Raw genomic sequence first — 26,719 nt, forward strand, 5'->3', positions numbered from 1 at the left:
ATCTATCTATCTATCTATCTATCTATCTATCTATCTATCTATCTATCTATCTATCTATCTATCTAAGCAAGGGAAAAAGAAAGCTCATCTTAGGAAAGAAATGATTATTGCTGCTTGACAACATAGGGACATGTGCAAAAAGAGGATGGCTTGATTTTTCATCCACTTCACTCAATAGTACTAATGGCATCTTTGCCTCACTTTAACACTTGTTAGGGAGGTACACAGTCAGAATGTTTGGTACACATTTGCTAATAAGTGGAACTATCTTTAAATAACATAAAGAATCATATAAGTGCTTTACTCCACCAGATGAAATTGACCTGAAAAGTTAACCAGTAAATTTGACCAATTGGTAGAGGTTCACATACAATTTAGGATTTCATGTTTTTTCTTCCTTTACCACTCTGCATATTTTTGATGAACTTTAAATTGTTTATAGTGAAATTTTCTGCTTCTGATTTCTCTAATGTTCAGCATACATTCTTGCCCAAGAATGATTTATAACTAGTTTATTACTGCAGCTTTCCTTGAAAATATCATTACTTTGGAGAGAAAATAATATTTTCTAGGAAAATTATTCCTAGCTTATAAAAAAAACCAAAGAAGGAATTTTGTTCAGTGAATATGAACATGGAACCACAGATGCATGCTTTCAATCACCACTATAAATCTAAGTTATATTTCAGGAGCTCTACACAAAAGTATCAAGTGATATATTCTTTATTCTAGGGAAAAAGGCTTCTTGCTTATTTTATAAGTAAAGTGGACTCTGTTGTAAAGTTTCTACAAGTTTGGAAACTCTTCGTCAACTTATCTTATAATTCTTGCCAACTAGGCTAACAATGAATGACCTTGCAACTGTATCTCTATTCTACTTCTCCTTATCCTGCTTTTCACCTTCCCTCCACTCATTATATTTATCACCTTTGATCTGCTCTCTACCAACTCTATCTAGATACCTGACTAAAACTTTAACCTGTGCTCCTCCTCCTATTCAGATCTCTCTTAACCTCACTTAGGATGTGGCTGCTCTCCCCACTCAATTCAAGTCTGATAGAATGCTATCTTGGTCAGTCGTATCAAAAAATTCTTATGATACTATTTTATTGTTTATTTGGGGGAAGCACACCTAACAAGTGCTTACCCTTTGCTCTGTTTTCATTTATCACTATAAGTGATCTTCTAGTTGCTGTATAGAAAGAACAAGGGGATCAAACCCAGGTAAGTCACATGCAAATCAAACAAACCTTATCCATAGTATTATGTCTCTCTCTCCCCCTAGAGTTTTCACAGTAGAAACCTGTTCTTGAGTATCCCCCAAATCTGAAACAATACCTTTTTTTTTTTTTTTTTTTTTTTTTTACCTAACTGTCCTCATTTAGACATTAGATTTCTAGAAGTCAAGTACCTGGTTTGTTTGTTCAGCATTGTGCATTCAGTCTTTCACACATGGCATAGAAACATAAATGTCACCTAAAGGAATAATATGATCAGAAATTCCCATAGTTCTAGGAATATTAGAGCATCACCTTAATAAGAATAATGAGAATATTATATATGTATGTTTAAGATATTAAAATGTTGTTTGCTAAAATCAGCTTATATAGTAAATGATCTTACTAGGAATGTTTGATAATTTGTTATCATCTTCTGCTATAATGATGAGGATAAAGAATAGAAATAGCATAGTCTGCTTTCTTGGAATTGAAATCACTTCTCAAGGACGGAGAATGATGCCATGAAATTACTAGTACCATAAAGATCATTATCGTAAGTCATTATCATATATAGGACATTGAAACCTCACATTGAGCTTTCCAAATCGCTCAATCCTGACAGTTCTCAAAATATACAAATTTACCTTCAACTTCTAAGGAAAAAGGGAAGGATAAATCAAGGAGACACTTGAAAATTTACAAGTAAAAACAAATGTATAAAAGTGCCAAGTCAGCCTCAGTGAGCCTCATGTTTCAGTCATTATTAACAGACCTCTTGAGGTCCCTGGAAACTGCCCTCATTTTTATTCTCGATTTTAAAGCTTACTCTCACCACTTTTGGAGTAATAGCTGAATGCATTCACAACCTTGAAGAAAATAAAGATTTCTTAGGTGGAACATTAAATGGCATTGACTATTGAAAAAAAAAGCAATATATTGTTCTTCTTTACTTTTGAAACTTTAAGCTCTTGGGGCTGAGGATATACAGAGAATTAGCATAAGCCTTGTATATATGAGGCCCTCGTTTGATCACTAGCACCCCAAATAAAATTGAAATTATTCTTACAAAAACTAACTTTACAAAAGTCCAGCTCATTAAAAGACATTTTTATTTATTTATTTATTGGATGTTTGGGCCACACCCAGTGACACTCAGGGTTTACTCCTGGCTATTCTCTCAGAAATCACTCCTGGCTTGAGGGACCATATGGGATACTGGGGGATCGAAGAGTGGTCCATCTTGGGTCAACAGCATGCAAGGCAAAGGCCCCACCACTGAGCCATTGCTCCAGCCCCTTATTAAAAGACATTTTAACTAAAGAAATGACAGACCATAAATCAGAAAGATACTTATAATACTTGCATCTGATTTTCATTCAAAATGCACAAAGGATAGTTATCCTTAATTATAAGTGATCCAGTAAAAAATGAAGAAAACATTTTGATCACACCTTTATCAAAGGATGGGGCCAGACAAACAGTTCAGTGACAATGAGCTTGCCTTGTATAGGCTGACTTGAGTCTGATCTCTGGCATAGCCTGTGGTTCCCTAAAACCCCTCTAGAAATGAACCTTGAGAATAGAGTCAGGACTACACCCTGAACACCAGTAGATGTGCCCCCAAATCAAATGAACAAACTAAAAAGATAATTAGATGCAGCAATGGTTGTTTGAAAAGTACTGCTGAGACCAATGAAGTGACACATTTAATTTCTGGCACTGCCCTACCCTATAGTTCTGTTACTGGGGATCCCCAGCACAACAAAGGAGTGTGTGATCTTTGTAGTCGGCATTGAACACATAACTAAAGAGTGTAAACCCCAGTGAGTGTCACAACCAGGCGTATGGCTTCTGATTATAAAACAACAGTAAAGTGAAGGGGAAGGCAAGAAGAATGAAAAACAAAGATTGCCACCACTACCATCAAAGAGGCATCAAAAGCATATGCCGCCCATCCTGACTGTAAGTATGAGGAGTAGCTGAATGTTTCCATGTGGCCAGTGAACAGTTGAGCAGCCTTTTATAAAACTATTTTTACTTTAAAATCTATATTGAAATGCAGAATTTCAGACAAGTTTCTTTTAGAGTAGTGTCAAAGTAGAAGTAAATCAAGTGCCCATAGGCTAATGGATAAACTGTGCTTATTAATAAAATTGAATATTCCTAAATAATAAAAAAGGGAATGGGGGCTGAGTAATAGCACAGCAGGTAAGGCACTTGTCTAGTATGTGGCTGATCCAAGTTTGATTCCTGGCATCCCATGCAATTCTCTGAGCATCACCATGTGTGATTCCTGAGTGCAAAGCCAGGAGTAAACTCTGAGCACCACCTCATGTGGCCCCCCAAAATCAATCAAACAAACAAAAAAAACCAAAATATAGGGAATGAATCACTGAATCAAATTTATTACAACAAAAAAATGGAGACTTTACATAGTAGATGTCAATGATTCCATTCAGGTGAAATTCGAGAACAGAACAATAGAAGCAAAAAATTGGTTGCCTGGGTAGCAGGGATGAGATGGGGAGAGAAATGATGAAGTCATGAATTAGAAGTGACTGGAAATGGCCATGAGGGAAACGCTTAAGATATGAGATTCTATATTTTATTTTGGATGGTCTTTATGCAAAATGAATAAAATGGTCAAAAATCACTGAATCTAGAGAGCTAAAGAGACAGTATAGACAGATGTAGGATGAGTGCCTTGCATGCATGTATTCAACCTGGGTTCAATCCCCAGCAACCCATAATGTCTTCTGAATCTTCCAGAAATAAGCCCTCAGTGACGATCCATGAATAAGCCAGAACACTTCCTAAAACCAAACCAAACAAACAAACATATCTACAAGCCCACCCCACCAAACAACAACAAAAAAAACCCTCATTAGATTGAACATAAGACTGCATTTTATTATGTGTAAGTTGTATTTCAATTCTAAAAGTGAAGAAATTCTATCACTTTATAAAATACTAACTTTAAACATTATTTGGAATAGTTTACTGCTTTCTAAGCATAAGAAAATTTTTTGTTTGTTTTTGTTTTGTTTTTGGGTCGCACCCAGCAGCGTTCAGGGGTTACTCCTGCCTCTACACTCAGAAATTGCTCCTGACAGGTTCGGGGGACCATATGGATAGCCAGGATTCGAACCACTGTCCTTCTGAAAGCAAGGCAAGTGCCTTGCCTCCATGCTATTTCTCCGGCCCCATGAGACATTTTTAAAATACATTCATTCTGTAGAATTTAAATGATCTTGTTTGTAAAATAAGATGACATTAATATATCTAGTCTTATTAGGTTAAGTCCCAATTTATTGTTAGGGTCAAAAATGGAAAGGAAAAATTATAAACTCAACTACCCCTAATGCAAAACAAAACAGAACAAAAATTTCTGCTCTAAATCAGATTTAAGTTCTCAAGGATAAATGCCATTGCCTCAATAAGCCAGCAAGGGGAGTAGTTACACTTTGAGAAGAATTCCATCTTCGTCAACACTGAATCATCCTATAGGGCACTTTAAATGAAACAAAAAACCAAAATAAAAAAATATTGACTTCTTCATGTTGCCACAATGGAAATGACAGATCATTTTAATGCCAGAGAAGATTAGAAACATTGACCCTCTAGATTACTTTGCACCACAGTGGAGAATTGGGGGTGGGGAAACCCAAACACTTGCATATCAGCTTATTAAAACAATATATTCATTTTAATTTGGGCATAAAGAAAATATTTTACAGAATTGCTAAATTGACTGTGGGATGCCACCTTTTATTTTACTTGTTAATTATTTCCATACAAGAGTGATAAAAGTTCCCCCTCCTCACCTCCCCACAGTTGATTTTAAAGGATGCAGAACTAAAGATATCATTTTGAACAAAATTTAAAATTTCTTTGAATAATAGAGTCTGAATTTGGTAAGAATGGAAGATAGTGCTTTCTCTTTCTAATTCTGAGCACAAAGTCTCTTCAGTTACAATGGTTAGGCCACAAATCTAAAGGTTTATGTACATTTTTTTCCTATCACCATATTCATTAATTTTTATAAGATTTGTAAGGCTTAATTCTTACATAAGTGTCAAGAAGGTTGTAGAAAGTTTCTAGTTATCCTTTCCTAGCAACTTCTGTAATCCTGGATTTATAGGAAAGAATGTTCTGGCTGACAATGGGAAGCAGGTCCGTAGGCACCTGCAAGTAAGTGTAAGGCAGCCAGCTGGGGTAACTCATAGCACTGGTAATTGGCCCCTTTACTCTCAAGCTGTTGTTCTTTTTCCTTAGTTCTCACCTCATAGTAATTTTTAATTCTCTTAACTGCTCAGAGAAACTGAACACAGAGAAACCAGCATGTGTGTACCAAAAAATGCCCAAGCCACCCCAAGTGTGGGGCTGGGACCTTCACTTGTAGGGAGTTACAGTTCAGCAACCTGCTCACAAGTATGAGATGGACTTTCCTTCCTAAGAACAGCCAAAGTGCAAAGATACAGTTTACATCTAAACAATGGTTCCTTCCAGGACATACCAATAGTTACTAAGCTTAAAGGCAGGACATTGGATATGTGGATGATGCTACCTGCAGTAGCATCCAGGAACAGCTTTTCTTTTAAAATCACACAATTCATTCCTGTTGCAGCAAATTGCATAATTTCATCTTTCCTTACAGTTGTCTAGTATACCATTGTGTATAGACTACATCTTATAATGGTATACATGCCCTCTTTATGAAGTAAGCCAGAAAAGGATAAACACAGGATACCACTTGTATGTGGTATTTAGAATAACTGGATTACGGAGTACAATAGTTTAAAAAGAGGATGAACCCAGAGAATGATGAACCCTTTGAACCCAGAGAATAAAAGAAAGAAAGAAATAGAGTGGACTGAGGGGAGAAAAGAATGATGAGAAGTGAAGGGATGGAGAGGCCAAAGGGATTCAGAAACATTGGTGGTGTTAAGGAATGATAGAGCTGAATATCCCAACCAAAGAGTTAACACTTGTATCACTTGTAACATGGAGCTTAAATCGTTCTGGTCAAGATATCAGGCTGGACGGGAGTGAGGTGGAGAAGGGCACAGGGATAGGAGGAGAAAGATATTGGTGCTGAAACATTGATATCTAAAACTCAACTATAAATAACTTTGTAAGTCATGGTGCTTGAATAAAATTTAAAAAGCCACATAGTCTGACAGCCATTCCATTAAGGCAACCCTGCTGCCTTTAGCAAACATGCCAGTAATATGTAAAAAGGCATTACCTTATGTTCCTTTTTTTTGTTGTTGGAACATAATCCCTGCATGATGAGTTTCCTCAGGGATATAAAAGAGACATGTCAATTTAATAATCCTAAACATACTTTTTAATAACTCCTACCCACACATGAAACAGAGGAAAGTACTTCCTGTGTCACCTATAAATGGAAGTGCAAATCAGAATAAAGTGGAGAGAACTGGAGCTTTTGATTCTTCCTTGAATTTTTTTTTATCAAGATTCCCAAATGTGTGATGTTATCATCTGGACTGTGTCTTAGCTATCAAGGACTATTCAACAGGATTGGCCCACACAGAATAGCATTTCACAGACAGAAAAAGATTTTGAAAGAGCAATGAAAAAATGCAAAAAAAGGCCATGGCAAACATACTCTTTATTTTGCATTTGTTATGAAGTAGACTTTAACCAAATTCTTTCAACAAAGTGAAAAATAAATCCAAATTGGGGGGGGGGGAGGTTGATACAGTAGGTATGGTGCAAACAAACAAATAATGCAAAGGTTCACACTGGGTGATGCTCATATGGTGACAGGAACTGAATCTGAGTTGGGAGCATGTTAGCTATGAGCCTTCACTGTCATTTATCTCCTGATCTTTGTGCTTTTATTTTTAAATGAGAGTAGTGTTTCTTCCAGAAAATCTAGAAACAAACTGCATAAAAATCATACAAGATTGAAATGTTGGTAGGAATTACTCAGATGCTGTGATATGTCATGAGGTTACTAAAGCACTTTTGGAAAAGGGTTGACAGAAAGAATACCTAGGATAAAATGGGATAAGGACAGGAAACATATGGTACTTCTATTTTGGGGAAGACAGAGATTAGCTGGATTTCAGAACGTGTTCTGCCACATCAGGTAGTAGTATGTGGGACATGAGGATGTTATGATGACCTGGACTATATACATATTTCCACAGGCGACAGAAATGCACAGGAAGGAAGGTATTCAAAGGTGAATTCTTGGTGTCTCTGTTGGTTTCATTGTGGAGAGCTTTTAGTGAACCAACCCAGAGGAGAGAAGATGCAGCTCTGTTCTTTCACAATTCTAATGAGCTTCTGCAGTTGTATTTTCAAAGGCACCTTGAATTTTGTTTGAATTTGATAGGGTTTTCCAAATGTTTCAAATAGTATTCATGGAAGATGTCTATATTCATTACTTTCAAAGATCTTGGATAGTAACTTAGCACCTTGAATTTAGTGGCTCCTTAATGAATAATTACAAAGTGAATGAATCAACCATGTTCCCCAAAGAGGAATGTGTCTTACATTAATTAAAATAGGAATCAATAATGTGCAAGATATAGCCTATATTTTCTTTATTATCCCCATTTGGCAAATTGAGGCTATGCTCTAGCAATTCAAGTTTCCCGCTGAGGAAAGTTTAGTAACCATCAAGATAGATATTTGTAGCTTTTGGCTGGGCTCCCTAAGGCTCACTGAATATTTTAAGAGGGCACTGGACATTTTCCTAGGAGCCAGCGAGATAATAACCCACTTCCAAGGATGGAGGCATGTTGTGTCAAATAATTAAGGATGGGGCTGGATGGCGATGGATGGAGGTGGATTTCTCTGTCTGCCATCCCAGGCCACGTGGCTCAGCAACCCCCATGATCCGGCAGGTTCCAGGTTAGGCGAACGGCGGAATTAGACTCACAAGCAGGCAGACCTCAGGAAGCATTATCTTTATTCATGCCCTGACCACCACAGGTGTGTGGCCTATCTCATAACCTTTTAAGCATTTAGCCATTCCAAACTTGCCCTGCGTCTTATTTCAGCCATCTCCCTCAGAGAGCCCAGCAGGGCCAAAAGGCAAAAGACCCTTAATCCCCTTGCTCCCGGGTTTATCTACCTATTCCAAGACCCCCTCCCCGGAATGGGCCGGATCTTGCAGGTAGAGTTACTTCTACTATCCGGTTCCCAAGACCCCTCCCAGAAATGGGTGGGTTTCAGGTCGCTACACGTAAATCCAGGGTGGAGTAACAGAGGCAAAATCTTGATCCTGGCTATTGCAGCGAGTCATCCTGACCTAAAACTGGCACTGATGGAGCATGGAATGGTGCCCTGCATCTGCTTTACTTTCCACTTGATTCAAATTTCAGCTTTCTATTCCAGAGGTGGAAAATTCTTCCACTTTTTTGTGTACTAGGTAAGAACCAAAACTTCAGGGGAAGAGGAGGCTAGATAGAAGTTTAGGTAGTACATGAGAGAATAAGATGTTAGGCCCATGTCTTGTTGATCACTGAGTAGTAGTTAGTGGCAGGGGTTTACTCATGAAAAAACATTTGACCGCTGGGAAAGTTTAGCAACTCAAATTACTTTAAATTACTTTTTTTTTTTTTGCATTTTTTTTCTTTATTTAGACATCATGATTACAAATATGGTTGAGATTAGGTTTCAGTCATGTAAAGAACAACCCCTTCACAAGTGAAACCTTCCCACCACCAATGTCCCAAATCTCCCTCCATCCCACTCCTACCCCACCTGTATTCTAGACAGGCTTTTCAGTTATAAGAGTCACTGACACATAGGCGGGATGTGTCTGGATAGAAAAGGCAATATTTTGGTAACTCAGAGTGGAGGCTGAAGTACAGGATTTGGAGCAGCAGTCCTTCAAATTTCTGAGATCTGAACTGGATAACATTTCAATTGTTCCCACATTGGCACCAAAATTGCTTTCACCTTCCTGAACTCCAGACCATACCAGAAAATCATCCATTTCAGCTGTTCTGTAGCTTACTAGTAATATTATACCTGTAAAGTCATGCTTTTTTGTTTGAAAACATTTCACATATCACATTCTTGTTGTCATTTCCCATTTTTTTATTTTTCTTTCCTTTGGAGACAATATCTCACTCACAGATGGCAATAAACTAGCAGCTCCCATCTAAGTAACACCTTTATGTGGAAATATTGCATTCCCTTATCATCAATGATTCTAATAAGCTATGCAATCTATGTATTGTCCCAATTAAAAAAAAGAGCTCCATAATAGCTTAATACATGTATTTTGTCTACATGAGCAGCCTGCTTCTCAATATACATCAATTTATAATTTAGTGAAGACTATTCCATATGTTATATAGTCTGCAGTATATGGATTAAATTACATTGTAATCCTAAACACTGGCTAGATAAGGTTGTATCTTTCGTGCATTACAAATTATTTTATGAAACTATGCCTGCCCAGTGGGGCCTGATGTGAAAAATCGTGAGTGCTGCCTGTGTGTGTCTGTCTACTATCCTGTTGCGTGAACCTCTTGGGAGTGAGCCGAAAAGAGGCTCCAGAAGAGCACTTTGGATCCGCTTTGCTACGCAACGGGCCATGCGCTCTTTCTAAGAAAAGAACGCCATCGCAACAAGAAGAAAAAATCACACTAAGAACTGTGCTGGATCACTGAAGCCCAGCATTTCTCTCCGGACTGTCTTCTCTGCTGCGTGCTAGGGCCTAAGGTTTGATCCTGTGTGAGGCTTCATCCACGGAGGACTCCCCTCACTTGGAGGCAAGTCGGCCCAACCAGAAAGGGCGGAGCCAGAGGAGTGTTCTGCCTGCATCATTTAGCCAATGAATACCACCACAACACGTAGAAAAACCCACAATACAAGTGTGACAATGGGGAAACAACGCAGGCCAGCAACAGACATAGAGAATGAAGATGACAAACCTGATGACCAGATAATGACCAACCAACTAATCAACCTCTCAGATAAGGACTTTAGACAAGCAATATGGAAGATGCTCAATGAACTCAAAGAAACCATGGAAGGACCTATACAAAGAAAACTATAAAACTCTGCTCCAAGAAATAATAAAGGACATGCGGAAATGGAAGCACATACCCTGCTCATGGATTGTCAGGATTAACATCATTAAAATGGCAAAACTCCCCAAGGCATTATACAGATTTAATGTGATCCCTCTAAAGATACCCGTGACATTCTTCAAAGAAGTGGATCAGGCACTTTTGAAATTCGTTTGGAACAATAAACACCCTAGAATAGCCAAAGCAATCATTGGGAAAAAGAATATGGGAGGAATTACTTTCCCCAACTTTAAACTGTACTACAAAGCAATAGTTATCAAAAACAGCATGGTATTGGAATAAGGACAGGCCCTCAGATCAGTGGAATAGGCTTGAATGTTGCCCAGACATACAATCACCTAATTTTTAATAAAGGAGCAAGAAATCCTAAATGGAGCAGGGAAAGCCTCTTCAACAAGTGGTGTTGGCACAACTGGCTAGCCACTTGCAAAAAATTGAACTTAGACCCCCAGCTAACATCATGTATGAAGGTAAAATCCAAATAGATTAAAGACCTCGATATCAGACCCAAAACCATAAGATATATAGAACAACACATAGGCAAAACACTCCAGGACATTGAGACTACAGGCATATTCAAGGAGGAAACTGCACTCTCCAAGCAAGTGAAAGCAGAGATTAACAGATGGGAATATATTAAGCTGAGAAGCTTCTGCACCTCAAAGGAAATAGTGCCCAGGATACAAGAGCCACCCATTGAGTGGGAGAAACTATTCACCCAATACCCATCAGATAAGGGGCTAATCTCTAAAGTATACAAGGCACTGACAGAACTTTACAATAAAAAAACATCTAATCCCATCAAAAAATGGGGAGAAGAAATGGACAGACACTTTGACAAAGAAGAAATACAAATGGCCAAAAGACACATGAAAAATTGCTCCACATCACTAATCATCAGGGAGATGCAAATCAAAACAACTATGAGGTAGCACCTCACACCACAAAGAATGGCACACATCACAAAGAATGAGAATAAACAGTGCTTGTGGGGATGTGGAGAGAAAGGAACTCTTATCCACTGCTAGTGGGAATGCCATCTAGTTCAACCTTTATGGAAAGTGATACGGAGATTCCTCCCAAAACTAGAAATCGAGCTTCCATAAGATCCAGCAATACCACTCCTAGGAATATACCCTAAGAACACAAAAAATACAATGCAAAAACCCCTTCCTTGCACTTATATTCATTGCAGCACTATTTACCATAGCAATACTCTGGAAACAACCAAGATGCCCTTCAACAGATGAATGGCTAAAGAAGCTGTGGTACATATACACAATGGAATATTATGCAGCTGTCAGGAGAGATGAAATCATGAAATTTTCCTATACATGGATGTACACGGAATCTATTATGCTGAGTGAAATAAGTCAGAGAGAGAGAAAAACGCAGAATGGTCTCACTTATCTATGGGTTTTAAGAAAAATTAAAGACATTTGTGCAATAATAATTTTCAGACACAACAGAGAAAAAAGCTGGAAGTTACAGCTCACCTCAGGAAGCTCACCACAAAGAGTGATGAGTTTAGTTGAGAAATAACTACATTTTGAACTGTCCTAATAATGAGAATGTATGAGGGAAAAGGAAAGGATGTCAAGAGTACAGGCGGGGGTCAGGTGGGGAGGAGGGATATTTGGGACATTGGTGATTGGAATGTTGCACTGGTGATGGGTGGTGTTCTTTACATGACTGAAACCCAAACACAATCATGTATGTAATCATGGTGTTCAAATAAAATATAAATAAAAAAATTTATTTTATATTTCACAATGGTTATCTAGAAAGAAATGAATGTTCTCAAACATACATCTTCTGAAAATTATTCATATACATCTTTAAATTGATTATTTTTCTCAACTTCTCCTACTATGTCAGGAAAGAACCAATTTTGTTTGGGGATTTTGAAATTTTTCTCAGATTTCTCCAGAGAATCTCAGTTAACTTCAGTTATCTAATCCCATGTAGCTGGCTCTTATTTTCTCTCAGAGCCCAAGTCATTTTCCAAACACTTAAAAGGTATGGTTTTTGATTGTACAACACACACACACACACACACACACACACACACACACACACCATCTCAGATTTCTTTAACCAATTATTTCTTCTCTATTTTTTTGGAGCAATACATGCACTTTCATATCTATATATAATTGTTCTTTTCTCTTCTTTTATATACTCCTATTATTCCTATTCATTCTGTTAAAAGTGAACTCATATTTTACAATGAATGTTTCTTTACCACCACTTCTTTCAGACTTAATGATATTTTTTCTGTATTGTGATTTACTTATCACATAAAAATATTATATTTGTTCATATTTCTCAGTTTAGTGCAATAAGCAATAAAAGAATTTTTGTTGTTGTTTATGGGCCACATTCAGTAGTGTTCAGGACTTACTCTGTGTGGTAATGAATGGCACTAACACTCAAAGGTGGTACTGACAATTAAATCTGTGTTGGCAGCATGCAAGGCAAATGTCTTACTGGTTTTACTCTCTCCTGGTTCAAACGGAAAATTTTAGTTATTTCTATGTACCTGGAGGCAAAAAGCATGACCCAATACTATTTGCTTAATAAAAAAAAGGTTATTCAATTACCATTCCAATTTTTTAGCATGCCACAAAGATACCACTGTCTGAATTCTGAATAATGGATTTTTTTTCTCCTTAAATATTCACTATTATCTTGGAAATTTCTCTTGCATTTTGATAATAATGAGTTTTTAATTTTAAACAATTATCATATGAATGATAACACAGAAAAGGAAATAAAATATTATTATCTTTGTGAAATCAAATATATACTGTCATCAGATGATCAATGTTATAGATAAGCATCCTCAAATTAAGGTTTATTAAAAGTAAGATTGTAGGAATTGAACCAATTTTATTACTAAATGTTTAGGTAAAATATTTTACAATGGTAAAATTCATTAGACTGGAATATTGAGCTTGAGAACGAAGAAGAAAAAGAAAGAAGCTAGTCTGAATTACGAAAGTCAGAATTTATTAAAAGCAATGTAGCTTTATTATTTTCAAGAATCATCTGCTAATAAACTCTAAGGAGACATCTACTTAATGATACACAACCTTAATTTATAGCCAAGTCTTATTGCTTAAAGGCCACAATATTCACAAAAACCATTCCTTTATTGAGTTTCTCAAATGAACTCATTAGAGATAATTCAAATATAATTTTCATCCTAGTTTTGGTCAAATTGTCAAAAGCTGTTATTAGTCATTAGTAAGGTTTTACTTTTCTATGGAGGCTGATATTTTTAAAAAATGTAAACAAAGCCCAGTGTTCCAAAGTATTCAATACACTTAAAAATTGGAAGAACGGGGGCTGGAGAGATAGCATAAAAGTACGGCGTTTGGGGGCCGGGTAGGTGGCGCTGGAGGTAAGGTGTCTGCCTTGCAAGCGCTAGCCAAGGAAGGACCGTGGTTCGATCCCCCGGCGTCCCATATGGTCCCCCCCAAGCCAGGGGCGATTTCTGAGCACATAGCCAGGAGTAACCCCTGAGCGTCAACCGGGTGTGACCCAAAAACCAAAAAAAAAAAAAAAAAAAAAAAAAAAAAGTACGGCGTTTGCCTAGCATGCAGAAGGACAGTGGTTAAAATCCTGGCATCCCATATGGTTCCCCGAGCCTGCCAGGAGCAATTTCTGAGTGTAGAGCCAGGAGGAACCCCTGAACGCTGCCAGATGTGACCCAAACAACAACAACAAAAAAAATCAGAAGAATGTAAACTTTTCATATAAGGTAAACACGAACTCTATCATCATACCTATTGTCAATGAAATCTATTTTCAATATCTTTGGATTCTTTTGTACATTATTTTCAGTTAAGGATCAGAGTTTCTTCCTCTACAATCCAAACTGAAGGCATTATATACTGCAACTATGCCACTTAGATAGAACTGTATTCTGATAGTGGCTATTATTGTAAGAAGAGGTTTTCTATTTCTTAATAATTAGTTATGTGCTATGAGTTATTGAGAATCAAATATTATGCAGAATGTTACTTACAAATCCTGGCCACAGGTCTCAAGTAGTCTACTGATCCCCATCCTGGTAAAAAAGAAAATGAAAATTTATGTACTGATATTTATCAGTTATTAAAATTAATTTTTACAGAAATGTATCTCAAAGTCTTTGATATTTTATTTCTATCAAAAAAAAACCCAACAACCATGGAGAGGGGAAAGGCTGTGTTATAATGTCTTCTGTGTTTATGGATTAATAATATAGGGAAAAGCTTGGGAGAACTTATTAGAAAAGCTGGCATACGGGCCAGAGAGATAGCATGGAGGTAAGGTGTTTGGCTTGCATTAAGGACTGTGGTTCGAATCCCGACATCCCATTGGTCCCCTGAACCTGCGGATGGGGTATTTCTAAGCTTAGAGCCAGGAGTAGCCCCTGAGCACTGCCGGGTGTGAGAAAGAAAGAAAGAAAGAAAGAAAGAAAGAAAGAAAGAAAGAAAGAAAGGAAGGAAGGAAGGAAGGAAGGAAGGAAGGAAGGAAGGAAGGAAGGAAGGAAGGAAGGAAGGAAGGAAGGAAGGAAGGAAGGAAGGAAGGAAGGAAGGAAGGAAGGAAGAAAGAAAGAAAGAAAAAGAAAGAAGAAAGGAAGAGAAAGAAGAAAGAGAGAGAGAAAGAAAGGAGAGAGGAAGGAAAGAAAGAGGGGAAGGAAAGAAAGAGAAAGAGAGAAAGAAAGAAGGAAAAAAAGAAGAAAGAAAGAGAGAAAGAAAGAAAAAAAAAAAGAAAGAAAGAAAGAAGAAAGAAGAAAGAAAGAAAGAAAGAAAGAAAGAAAAAGAAAGAAAGAAAAAGAAAGAAGAAAGGAAGAGAAAGAAGAAAGAGAGAAAGAAAGAAGAGAGAGGAAGGAAAGAGGGGAAGGAAAGAAAGAAAGAGAGAAAGAAAGAAGGAAAGAAAGAAGAAAGAAAGAAAGAAAGAAAGAGAGAAAGAAAGAAGTAAACGAAGAAAGAAAGAAAGAAAGAAAGAAGAAAGAAAAAGGAAAAAGAAAGAAAAAGAAAGAAAGAAAAAGAAAAAAAAGAAAAAAAGAAAGAAAAAAAAAGAAAGAAAAAGAAAGAAAGAGAAAAAGAGAGAAAGAGAAGAGAAAGAAAGAAAGAAAGAGAAAAAAAGAGAGGAAGGAAAGAAAGAAAAGAAAGTAAGAAAGAAAGAAGAAAGAAAAAAAAAAGAAAGAAAGAAAAAGAAAGAAGAAAGAAGAAAGAAAGAAAAAAGAAAGAAGAAGAAGAAAGAAAAGACAAGAAAAGAAAAGAAAGAAGAAAGAAAGAAAAGAAGAAAGAAAAAGGAAAAGAAAGAAAGTGGCATAATTTTTTAACTTTTTCACAGGAAAGACAATTTTGAATTAATTAATTTTGAGGTGCTGGGATGAAATTTAGATCTGCCTGAATGGTATGTAATTTACTACTAAGCAGTATCTCTGCCTAGAAAAGAGAACTTTGCTTCAGTAGCTTTTTTATCAAAAATATGGACCTAGGAATGAAGGGAAGAAGCACCTACAAAATATTCATCACCAGGAAAAATGTTCCCCAGATTCTGTGCAATCTACTATAAATCAGTTAGCATTATAATATGCAACTGCATGCATTGCTTAAAAATCTTGGTGTAAATCCTCTTCTATATAAATTTCCTATAGTAGCGGGAATAGATTTGAGTAAAATTATTAGCCGAAATATATATGCATATTCAGCTTTTGAAAGAGATTAAAAATTAAACCCCCCCTTTCAATTTTTTTTTGTCTAGACATTGAACTCAGGGTCTTACACATTCAAGGCAAATGTTCTACCACTATGCAACATCCTGTATTGCTCGCTGCTAGATAGTTAGGTTTGTGAGTCCTAGAAGAGTATATGAGAAGAGTATATGAGCTGAAAGTCTGGATGGAAGAGAATCATCTCTTGTGGAAAGTGATTCTATGAATATTTAATAATTCAGAAATAAGGGCATTTAATCCTGAAAAAGACTTTCTTTCAGTGAATTATTTTTTATTCTGATACCAAGAATGATCTTTTTGTCTAGCAAAAAATATTGCTAAAGGACCAGGACGATAGCACAGTGGTAGGGCTTTTGCTTTGCACGCGACTGCCCAGGAAGGACCTATATTTTATCCCTGGTGTCCCACATGGTCCCCCGAGCCAGGAGCGATTTCTTAGTGCATAGCCAGGAGTAACCCCTGAGCGTCACTGGGTGTGACCCAAAACCAAAACCAAACAACAATAACAACAAAAGATCTGTAGTCTATGGACACTTGTCTTGCATATCGCTGACTTTGACTTGAGTATGATCCCTGTTTAAAAAAAGGGGGGGGGGGCTGGAGAGATAGCATGGAGGTAAGGCATTTGCCTTTCATGCAGAAGGTCATTGGTTCAAACCCCTGCATCCCCGTGCCTGCCAGTAGCAATTTCTGAGCGTGGAGCCAGGAGTAACCTCTGAGCACGGCCGGGTGTGACCCCAAAACTAAAAACCAAAAAAAAACTAAAAAAAAAAAATCTTGTTTAAAGGGGGAGGAGAGACTCAGATCATTCTGAGATGGTAATTATATAACTATTTTTTGCATTCTATATTAGTTCCAATTTCCCCTTAAACAGCAGTGTATAAAATAGTTTTATTTAATTTTAATGATATATTGCAAGTAAAATATGTTAATATAAATTATATATTTGTATACATTATTTATTATAATCTTCATGCTGCATTTTCAACAAAAAATAAGCTTTTTAAGTTTAAGCTTGGGCCGGAGAGATAGCAAAGTGGTAGGGCATTTGCCTTGCATACATAGGAACTGGGAGGGACTAGGTTCCATTCCTGGCAAACCATATGGTCTCCCAGCCTGCCATGGAGTGATTTCTGAGTGCAGAGTCAGGAGTAACCCTTGAGTGCCACTGGGTGCAGAAACCAATCAATCAATGAATTATAAATAAATAAATAAAGTTTAAAAAAACAAAAAATAAAGTTTAAGCTTAAAAACTTAACAACAACACAACTTTAGCAAGTTCTGAGAATGGTCAGACTTAAGCAATGGCATGATTAATTTTCAGTTCTTCTATCATGCTTCATAAAAATAAATACTATCAGTGTGACTCATTTATAATACTGCTCTAACAACCCTAATTGAGACAAAAGACCTATTGACTCTTGCTTTTTAAATCAATTTTACACCAAATTTCATTTGTGCTAAAATATACCATTTATCCTTAGATCAACTAACACTATTCCACCTTTAAAATGCTTTAAAATATACCCTGGAGCATTTTGAATTCCATTACCATGAGTTTCCTGGTTTAAGGTAGCAGCAGCTACATTTGATTTAGTAATTTCTGCATTTTAGATGAAGGTATTTATAAGTCATTTGTACAGCTCATCAATAAGTTATAGGTTCGCCAGTACAACTGATCCCAAAGGTTGGAGCTTGATATCTAACTCGCTGCTTCAACCCACTTTGATGTAATTGCGACTCGCTATTTACTTGTTCACCCATGTAACAGTAGCGTGATTAAGGTCACACTTTCATTGCTTAGTGATAAGAACATTGTTTAGGCTAGAACTGAAAATCTTCCTCCGTATAAAACTGATTTTATTCAGCAAATTCTCATTGTTTGTGTAATCTGTCATGCAAGCATGGGAAGAAATTAAATTGATGTGGAAAAAAGGCTGTTTAAAAATCAAATGTTGCTGCTTTGTAATTTCTTACGATACTTTGCTAAGTTATTTACTGATTGTATGAGGAATTGCTCTCATCAGTCATTGTTTCTTAAGTTCTCTGCCTTTATAATGATTGCTGTTCCTTAAATAATGTTGACATAACAAGTGTTTTCCCCATATTCTTATTTATTTATTTATTTATTTTATTTGTCTTTGGAGCCACAACTGGCTAGATTCAGGGATTACTCCTGGTTTTGTGCTCAGGGGTCACTCTGGTGATGCTCAGGGGATTAGATATAGTACCTGGGATTGAACCCACGTCTTTAACAAACAAGGCTAGCCATCTATAGCTCCACCTCTTTACCCACATTTTCTTGATGAAACAGCTATAAAAGAATGTATAAGGTCATATGCCAATTTTCTTTTTAATCCATGATGGTAAAAACACAACTAGGAGCTAAGGAGACAGCTCAGAGGTCAGAGTAATATGTCTTGCATACCTAGGGTCCTGAGTTTAATCTTCTATATAGATGGAACTCAAGCAACAGTACATATAATCCTGGAGGCCACTAACATGCCTGGTTTGAAGGGCTGAATAACCAAGCTGTTCAGTTCCCTGAGCAATGCTTGGGACTTTTTTTTGTGTGTGTGTGGTTTTTGAGTCACACCCGGCAGTGCTCAGGGGTTACTCCTGGCTCCATGCTCAGAAATTGCTCCTGGCAGGCACAGGGGACCACATGGGACGTCAGGATTCAAACTGATGACCTTACCTCCATGCTATCTCTCTGGCCCCAATACTTGGGACTTCTACTATCTCCCTCCCTCCCCTCTATCCTTCCCTCCTCCTCTTTTCCTCCCTCTCACCCTTTTTCCTTCCTCCCTCCCTCCTTCCCTATCTTTCTATCTACCTAGCTATCAGATAATATTGACAAACTTTCATGTATCAAAACCAATATTGTTAATCACAAGTACAATGTTGTATAGCAGATCACCAGAATATTCTGACTGAAACTCTATACCCATTTTTTGGGGGGGGGGTCACACCCGGCGGTGCTCAGGGGTTACTCCTGGCTGTCTGCTCAGAAATAGCTCCTGGCAGGCACGGGGGACCATATGGGACACCATGATTTGAACCAACCACCTTTGGTCCTGGATTGGCTGCTTGCAAGGCAAATGCCGCTGTGCTATCTCTCCGGGCCCAACTCTATACCCATTGAATAATAATGTCCAAATTACTGCTTCCAAGTTCCTAGAAACCATATGCCTATATCTTTTTTTTTGGGGGGGGGCACACCTGGTAATGCCTGATCAGGGGCTACTCCTGGCTTTGCACTCAGAAATCGCTCCTGGCTTGGGGGGGGGGGACCATATGGGATTCTGGGGATCTAACCAAGGTCCGTCCTGGGTCAGCCGTGTGCAAAGAAAACACCCTACCACTGCGCTATTGCTCTGGCCCCCATATGCTTATATCTTAACTTGTGGGGAGCTGATAGAACCTAGAACAAAATGGTGTCTCAGAAGCCCCTGACCTTGTTGCCTATGTGACAAGAGGCACTCATGCCCTGATGACAAAGAATATGGCTAATCTCAAAAGTTAAAATTTACACAAAGCAGCCTGACGGCATAGCCAGGAGGAAGCAACGTAAACAGAACAGTCTGTCTTTGTAACAGTTAAAACTAGCAAAAGATTAGCAGTTTCTTTTAGATCTGTTAGCTAAACAAAGTTTTTAGATCCTGTCTTGTAACATTTTTAAGTAACTGATAAAGTTGGAAGGTTGGCTCACAAACTCTTTATCCCAACTCCTCCCCTGGCTTATGTAGATACTGAAAAACAAATGGCGCTTTGCCTCTGCCATATTTGGAAATATTCCTAGACCAAAATGATGATTGGTGTGTTTGAATTTTCCCCATGCATCTGTCTTTAAAAACTAGCCACCCCTTACAATAAATGCTTTTGAGCAGCGTGAGTTGTCTTAAGCCTCCTTCTTTCTAACCTCTCAAGTTTGCTTCACAGATCAGCTCTGTTCGAGAAGACCCATGAATTACTAGCGACCCTCACCACCTCACCCCCGCAGGTCGGGGTGTCTCCCTTCGGGGGTCGCATTAACTATAAGAAAAGTTTAGTTTAAGGAATAGAAGCGAGAATATACTCTTCCTTGTTTAGCTTTGTTCTCCACACATCACAGACTGAATTATATTAAATTTATCCTAAACTATACAGTAAACTTGTCAAAAGAGGATAATCCAGTTTTATTGACTTTTATAACCTGCATAGTTAATTAAATGCCATACATTTAATTATTTTAAGCATCTGATTAAAATTTGGAAAGCAGATGCCATTTAGTTAAAACTTTATGAATTATTTCTTAATGAAAGCATCCATTCTCACCTTCTAGTAACAAGAAACCATGTATAGATGCATTAAAGACTTTGACTATATTTTCTAAATCACTGCTTTTTATACATATTTCTTAATATAATGATTATATAAAATTTTGGCCTCAGTCCACATATAATCACCACAGATTCATTTCCTTGCTACAGGAGTATATATTAAGTATTATGAATGCTTTTCTATGGTCAGCTGTGAAAATGACTTTATGTCAGCATGTAGACTAGTTTCACATAACAGGAATTAATTGGGTTTGGCCAGAGCCTCTAAAATTAATAAGAGTTTAAACCTCATATCACTGTACATGCTCTTATATTGTAGCTTACAAGATTGATTATAGTATTAACGGCTTAATTTAGTGGCACAGATAATGTAATGAAAAAGGATCTTTCCCCTTCAATCACATTACTATATTGAGTCACTTTTGTTTTCAGTGAGAAGGCACATTTTTACCTGTTGAGACCTGATGTAAGCATCATACTAAGTGAATAGGTCTGAATTTCTGATGGAAAATCAATAAAAAAAATAACACTTTATCAATGCCTTTCTTGAGGATTTGGGCACTCCAGAAAGCATGGATAGTCAACTTAACAAGGGAAAGCTCACATCTAAGTAACAGAATACAACTACTATCATAAAGTACTTTTATCTAAGTAATTCTGTTGGTCCCATGATAATTTAATTAAGTTTTTTAGTATCAATCTTATGCCTGTGACAATTTAATAATTTATTCAACAGTTGTTAAATTGACACCCAGTCTTTGACATAGGATTTGTGCAAAACCCAAGATCTCTAATTTCAGAAGTCTGACTGAAAACCACGACTGAGAACTTTTCCTGGGACTTGAAGAAAGACATTGGGGTTGGACAGTTAGTATTCCCAAAGCCTGTAGGTAGTCTTATGATAGGATGCTTCATGGGTAGAGACACCCCCTTTTTTTTTAGGCCAAAGGTATTTCCCCAACATTTGTTGTGACTATGCAAAATAAAACAAAACAAAAATGAACAAATCAAATAAACCTGTCACTCCTCCCTTTTTAAAAATTGTATTTGTTTTTATAGATGGGGCTCCCACTTTTTTCACAGAAACTTGGGACATGAATCACTTTGTTTTACTTCATATTTCTGCATCTTTCTACAAATTGAGAAAAGAAAACAAAAGTGGATGGGGCCCAGGGGCCAAGTGGACTCAGTCGCATTGGTGGAAAGGATAAAGAAGGTCAGAATTAAATACCTGGGGCCAGAGAGATAGGTAGGGTATTTGCATTGTAAGCAATCTATCCAGGGAGGAAGGTAGTTTGAATCCTGGCATCCTATATGGTCCCCCGTGCCTGCCAGGAGTGATTTGTGAGCACAGAGCCAGGAGTAACCCCTGAGCACTGCCAGGTGTGACCCCAAAACAAAAAAACAACAATAAAAAAATTAAATACCCAAACCAGTTAATGGAGACCCAAAGTATAACAAACCAAACAAAATGGACGTGTTATACTGGTAGGCCAGGGTGTTAAGGGTGGAGGTATAGGATGCAAGCTGGGAACTTTGGTGGAGGGAGGTCAACAATGATGGTGGGAATGGCCCTGATTCACTGTCACCATTAGCCTGAAATCCAACTATGAAGGACTTGTAATTCACAATGGTTTTAATAAAAATATTAAAAAAAAGAAATGTAGAGGGGTGTGTGTTAGTAGTCAGGACCCCTGGGTAGAGCTGGCTACCAGCTTTATCAACATTCTAACCAGAGGGAAGAGAGTTACTCAATGAGAGACATCATTTAAAGAAGTCAGTTAAAGAACTTTGTTTGTTTGTTTTTTTCTCTTTTTTTTCTTTCTTTTTTCTTTTCTTTTTCTGTAGCTGATGGTTTTGATTTTTGGCTTATTATGTGTTTATTCTTTTTGTAATCTTGTTGATACTCCCTTATTGTTTTTTGTTTCTGGTTGGTCTTGTTTTGCTACCTTTTTCTTCTTTTTTCCCATTCTTCTTCTAAATGGATATTTATAATACCTAGATAGATTCCTCCTAGTTTTTCTCTTTTTTGTTTGCCTTTTTTTTCCTTCTTCCCCCAGATGGGTCCAAGGCCAGACAGTTAAATGTTCATTTGGTGGAAATAAAAACTGATCAGACATGAATACCAAATCTAAAGTCAATGACAACAGAATTGATACCCAATCTACAACAAGTTGTACAAGGGGGGAACAGTTGCACTAGCATTATGGGGAGTAAAGGAGGGAGATGTGGGATGCATGCTGGGAATAGGGGTGGAGGGAGGACAACACTGGTGGTGGGAAAGCCCCTCATTTATTGTCACTATGTGCCTCAAATATTACTGTGAGAGAATTGTAATTCACTTCAACCACAATAAAATAAAAAAAATTACCACTAAAAAAAAAAAGAACTTTGGTTGTATCTGATAGTGTTAATGTGTAGTAATAACTACAAAACTAAAATTAAAAACTTTTTAATGAAGAGAAAAGAATGAAGAAAGTTTAGGTGTCCGGAATAATAACATGGGTGGAATAAGGATTAGGATCAAAACAGTCAGCCTGAATTCTTTGTTCGTTTGTTTTGTTTTTTTTTTGGGGGGGGCACACCCAGCAACTATCAGGGTTACACCTGCTTCTGTACTCAGAAATCACTCCTGGTAGGCTCAGGGGATCATATGGGATGCTGAGGATTGAACCCTGGTCCCTCCGACGTTGGCCGTGTACAAGGCAAATACCTTACCTCAGCGCTATCGCACAGGCCCTAGGCCTAAATTCTTAACCTCTAACTCAAGGACACAGATGCATGCAGTGGAATGGATGGGATGTTATCTATCAGGAAGGATGAGTAAGATACCCAGAGTCATAATCAAGAGAATACAGTGAGAGAAGAGGCTCCAGAAAGTAGTGACACTGTTTTAGAAATCTGTCAAAGAATAACTATAATGTTGTGATTTCCTTAATTTCATTCACATATTTTTCTCTTGGACTTTTTTTCGATCAAAATTAAAGTAGTTCCAGAAAATAAATTTGGCTAACTGTTACTGCCAACAACTTCAGAATGCATTTATACAATTTTGAAATTGAGAAACCTTAAAAGGGCATAACCTCCTCTCCAGAAAGTTATAAACAGGCAGAAGAACTCCAGTGCTCTCAGAGGGGAGTCAGGGTGGAAACAAACTTCATGGAAATCTGTGATGACAAACTCCAATCAAATGAAGCTATTAGAATCTCACCATCTCCTTCCTTGTAACCTTAGCTTTTCTAGGTTCTATTTCTGTAGAACCCTTCTGTTAGCAATATTATTTAAACATGAGATTTGAAAGAAAAATCTTAGCTTCTTAACTTAGAAGGAATTATTGTATAGTGGTCATTGTCAAATTTATTATTATGTTTCTTTCAAGTATTAATGACAATTTATGTTAGGTTATTTCATTATTTTTCCTTTGGCACTTTCCTAACCTATAAAAGCACCCCATGTGCCCTATCTCCAACCTCAGGTGAATGAGTCTGAATCAGGGTTTACACATGAAATAATCCAAACCAGGCAGAGGGTGAAACACATGTAATCTGGCAATTTTGTACCTTGTATGGAGAGCCCGCTGCCTGCCAGAACTGCTGTTTTTATTGAGTGCATAGTCCCTGGGTGAGGCAGTAATGACAGATAGCTCAGGCTATCCTGAGCCAGTCCCACCCAGGTTTACAAGTAAGACAATATCTGTTTTGGGGTCAATTCAAGTTGTAAACAAACATACAAAGGAGTCAGGATATTCTTTGTTTTAGGTAAAATAGGTTAGGTATAACCTAACACTAACACTAACCTAACACTAACCATTTTTTTCTAGAACAGAAGTGGAAAGCCATAAAGATACTTTTGACTTCATATGGATTCCATCAAAAGGTTAAAATTTCAAATATCTAGCACTCAAATAAAATTATTTTAAACTGTACATATATGTACAATATACATAGGATATCATTTTTAGAAATATAGCAATATAGTTTTTTCACCAACAAGATTCAAATAATGATTATTATAACCATTATTCTGTATATGTCATTGAAACTTAAATCCCCCCCCCCTTTTATAAAATAGCTCCTGCTGTCACATCACTACCTTTTTGGAAGCAGTTTTCAATAAAGGCATTGTAAGTACAAGGTAAGCAGCATATGTATTAATAACTTATTTCATTTCTAAAAATTGAAAATCTAATTGTTTATCTAAAAGAAAATACAAATGAAAGGGAGAGGACAGGCTCTAAGGTCAGTATGTGAACTAGGGGCGTCACTTTAGCTGATGCATTGCTCAAGTTCCTCTCATTGCTGAGTACATGTGGGTTTATGCCAGATGCCCATGCTGAGCAATTCAGCACTGTATAGCACACTTAGTAAAAAAGCGAAGTCCCAATCGAAGTGTATTGAACAGGGCACCAAGAGACAGCTCTAGCTCTAGTAATATTCTCTAACGAAAGCATCCTGGAAAAAAGTAGACCTGATTTTGTGGCTCTCTCAGGGGAAATCAACAGAACTTAGCTTCCCTGAGCATTAGTGGTTTCACAAATGTCTGCATGTCCACCTGACTTTGTAAGTCTAGGAAACAAACAAAGGCAAAACTTTTAAAAGGCAAGAGTCATGACAGAAGTATTTAGTCGCCATTCAACTCCACCAGCATGTAACTATTGATCTTCATGGCAGTTCCTGGGTCTCACTTGCTAGCAAGCTGTCTGGCTTAGCTCTTGCTATATCCTCACATCAGAAACTTCACCCATCTATCTTTTCACTCTCCCAAGCTTGATTCGGCTACAAATATATAGACCCTTACCATAGACATATCATGAACTTCAATTCTGTTCCTCCCAATTCTAACTTCCACCTGGGTGTCCACTGTATCAAATGCAAGTAAACGGTAATCACATATTTAATCTTTCCCCTAAGCCTCCATTCCCTTTGAACTGATAAAGAATAATTATTAAAGAATTTTTCCTATCAGTCATGCTTTGGACTTTGACATCTTCCAGTTTCATCCTTCTTACACTGGTTACCGTCACTTAAGCTAATTTTTATGGCTCTTTTTCTGTCACTCTATTCTTTTCCACTAGTCAAGTTTCTAAGCATATTAAAGCTTAGGATATTGCAACTGTTTCCAAAATGCTGCTGTTGCGTATACTCATCACCCCAAATTGTTTATTTGTTAAATTAAATTTTCAAAAATTTGCTTTCTTCTTGGTTAAGGGAGCAAAATACCCAATAATCAATGGGAAGAGTATATGCATTGCATAAAGAAGGCCAAAATTCGACCCCTGGCACTGCTAGAAATGACCCCTGAAGCCAGGAGTAACCTTCAAATACTGAGTTTAGGAAAAAAGAAACAAAAATTGCATCTTCCCAAATTGTGTGTACAAATTCCTTCTCTGGAACCTCTATCTGCTTTATACTGTTATAACAATCACTTCTACTTTACCTTCAGTGCTCACTCAAATAAATATGATAAAGTAGTCTCCAAGACCAATTCTGAAAGTCATTAATAGACCACAGCCATTTCTAGTCTCAATTCTAAAATAGTAGATGTTTGAAAAGGTCCCATCTCTCTATGCTCAGAACAGTAAATTTTTGAAAAGTAGTAGTTATTGATTGGGAGTGAAAAGAAATTATATATATTAACTCACTTGTTACTTAACAGTACTTTCACAGTTCCAGTTTTTTTAATATATATTTTATTTAAACACCTTGATTACATACATGATTGTGTTTGGGTTTCAGTCATGTAAAGAACACCACCCATCACCAGTGCAACGTTCCCATCACCAATGTCCCAAATCTCCCTCCTCCCAGTTCCAGTTTTACAGATGACAGTATAACTCAAAGAGGTGACTAAATTGGTGACAAATTTGATGAATACTGGATAGTCCATGATCCTTTTTGTTTTTTGTTCAGTGTAAAGGATTTCACTCCTGTTTATTATATTTGTATTTGTAAATTATATTTAAATATATTTTTATTTAAACACCATGGTTACAAGGTTGTTCACAATAGTTTTTACTCACAGATGTTCATGATTGAGTTACAGCCATACATAGTATAACAACCTTCACCAGTGTGCATATCCGACCACCAATGTCAACCGTTTGCCTCTCACCCTCCCTGATGCCCTCTACACTTCCACCCACCCTCTCCCACCTGCCTCTGGGGCAGGCATTTTACTTCTCTCTCTCTCTCTCTCTTTCTCTCTCTCTTTCTCATTCTCTTTCTCTCTCTCTCTCTCACACACACACACACACAATATTGCAAACGAAGGGGTGCCATGAATATCCTTTTCATATTAGACCTTCTCTAATTTCACTCTGTTCTTTGTGGCAAGCTGCCTACCATGGAATGGTCCTCC

At 37.3% G+C, this 26,719-nt stretch overlaps 1 protein-coding gene across 2 annotated transcripts in view; it reads right to left on the reverse strand.

The window, feature by feature from the left end:
* CHST9 (carbohydrate sulfotransferase 9) overlaps window positions 1-26,719 on the reverse strand; it is a 322,915-nt gene that overhangs the window by 131,103 nt on the left and 165,093 nt on the right. Inside the window, exon 3 of one of the 2 annotated variants that reach the window (XM_049769567.1) lies at window positions 14,337-14,378. The exons of the other annotated variant lie outside the window; for it this stretch is intronic. Coding sequence (XP_049625524.1) covers window positions 14,337-14,378 — 42 coding nt within the window. The remainder of the gene's footprint in view (window positions 1-14,336; window positions 14,379-26,719) is intronic. 2 annotated transcript variants of the gene reach the window in all.

This window comes from Suncus etruscus, chromosome 3, assembly GCF_024139225.1.
Source record: "Suncus etruscus isolate mSunEtr1 chromosome 3, mSunEtr1.pri.cur, whole genome shotgun sequence".
Classification (NCBI taxonomy): domain Eukaryota; kingdom Metazoa; phylum Chordata; class Mammalia; order Eulipotyphla; family Soricidae; genus Suncus; species Suncus etruscus.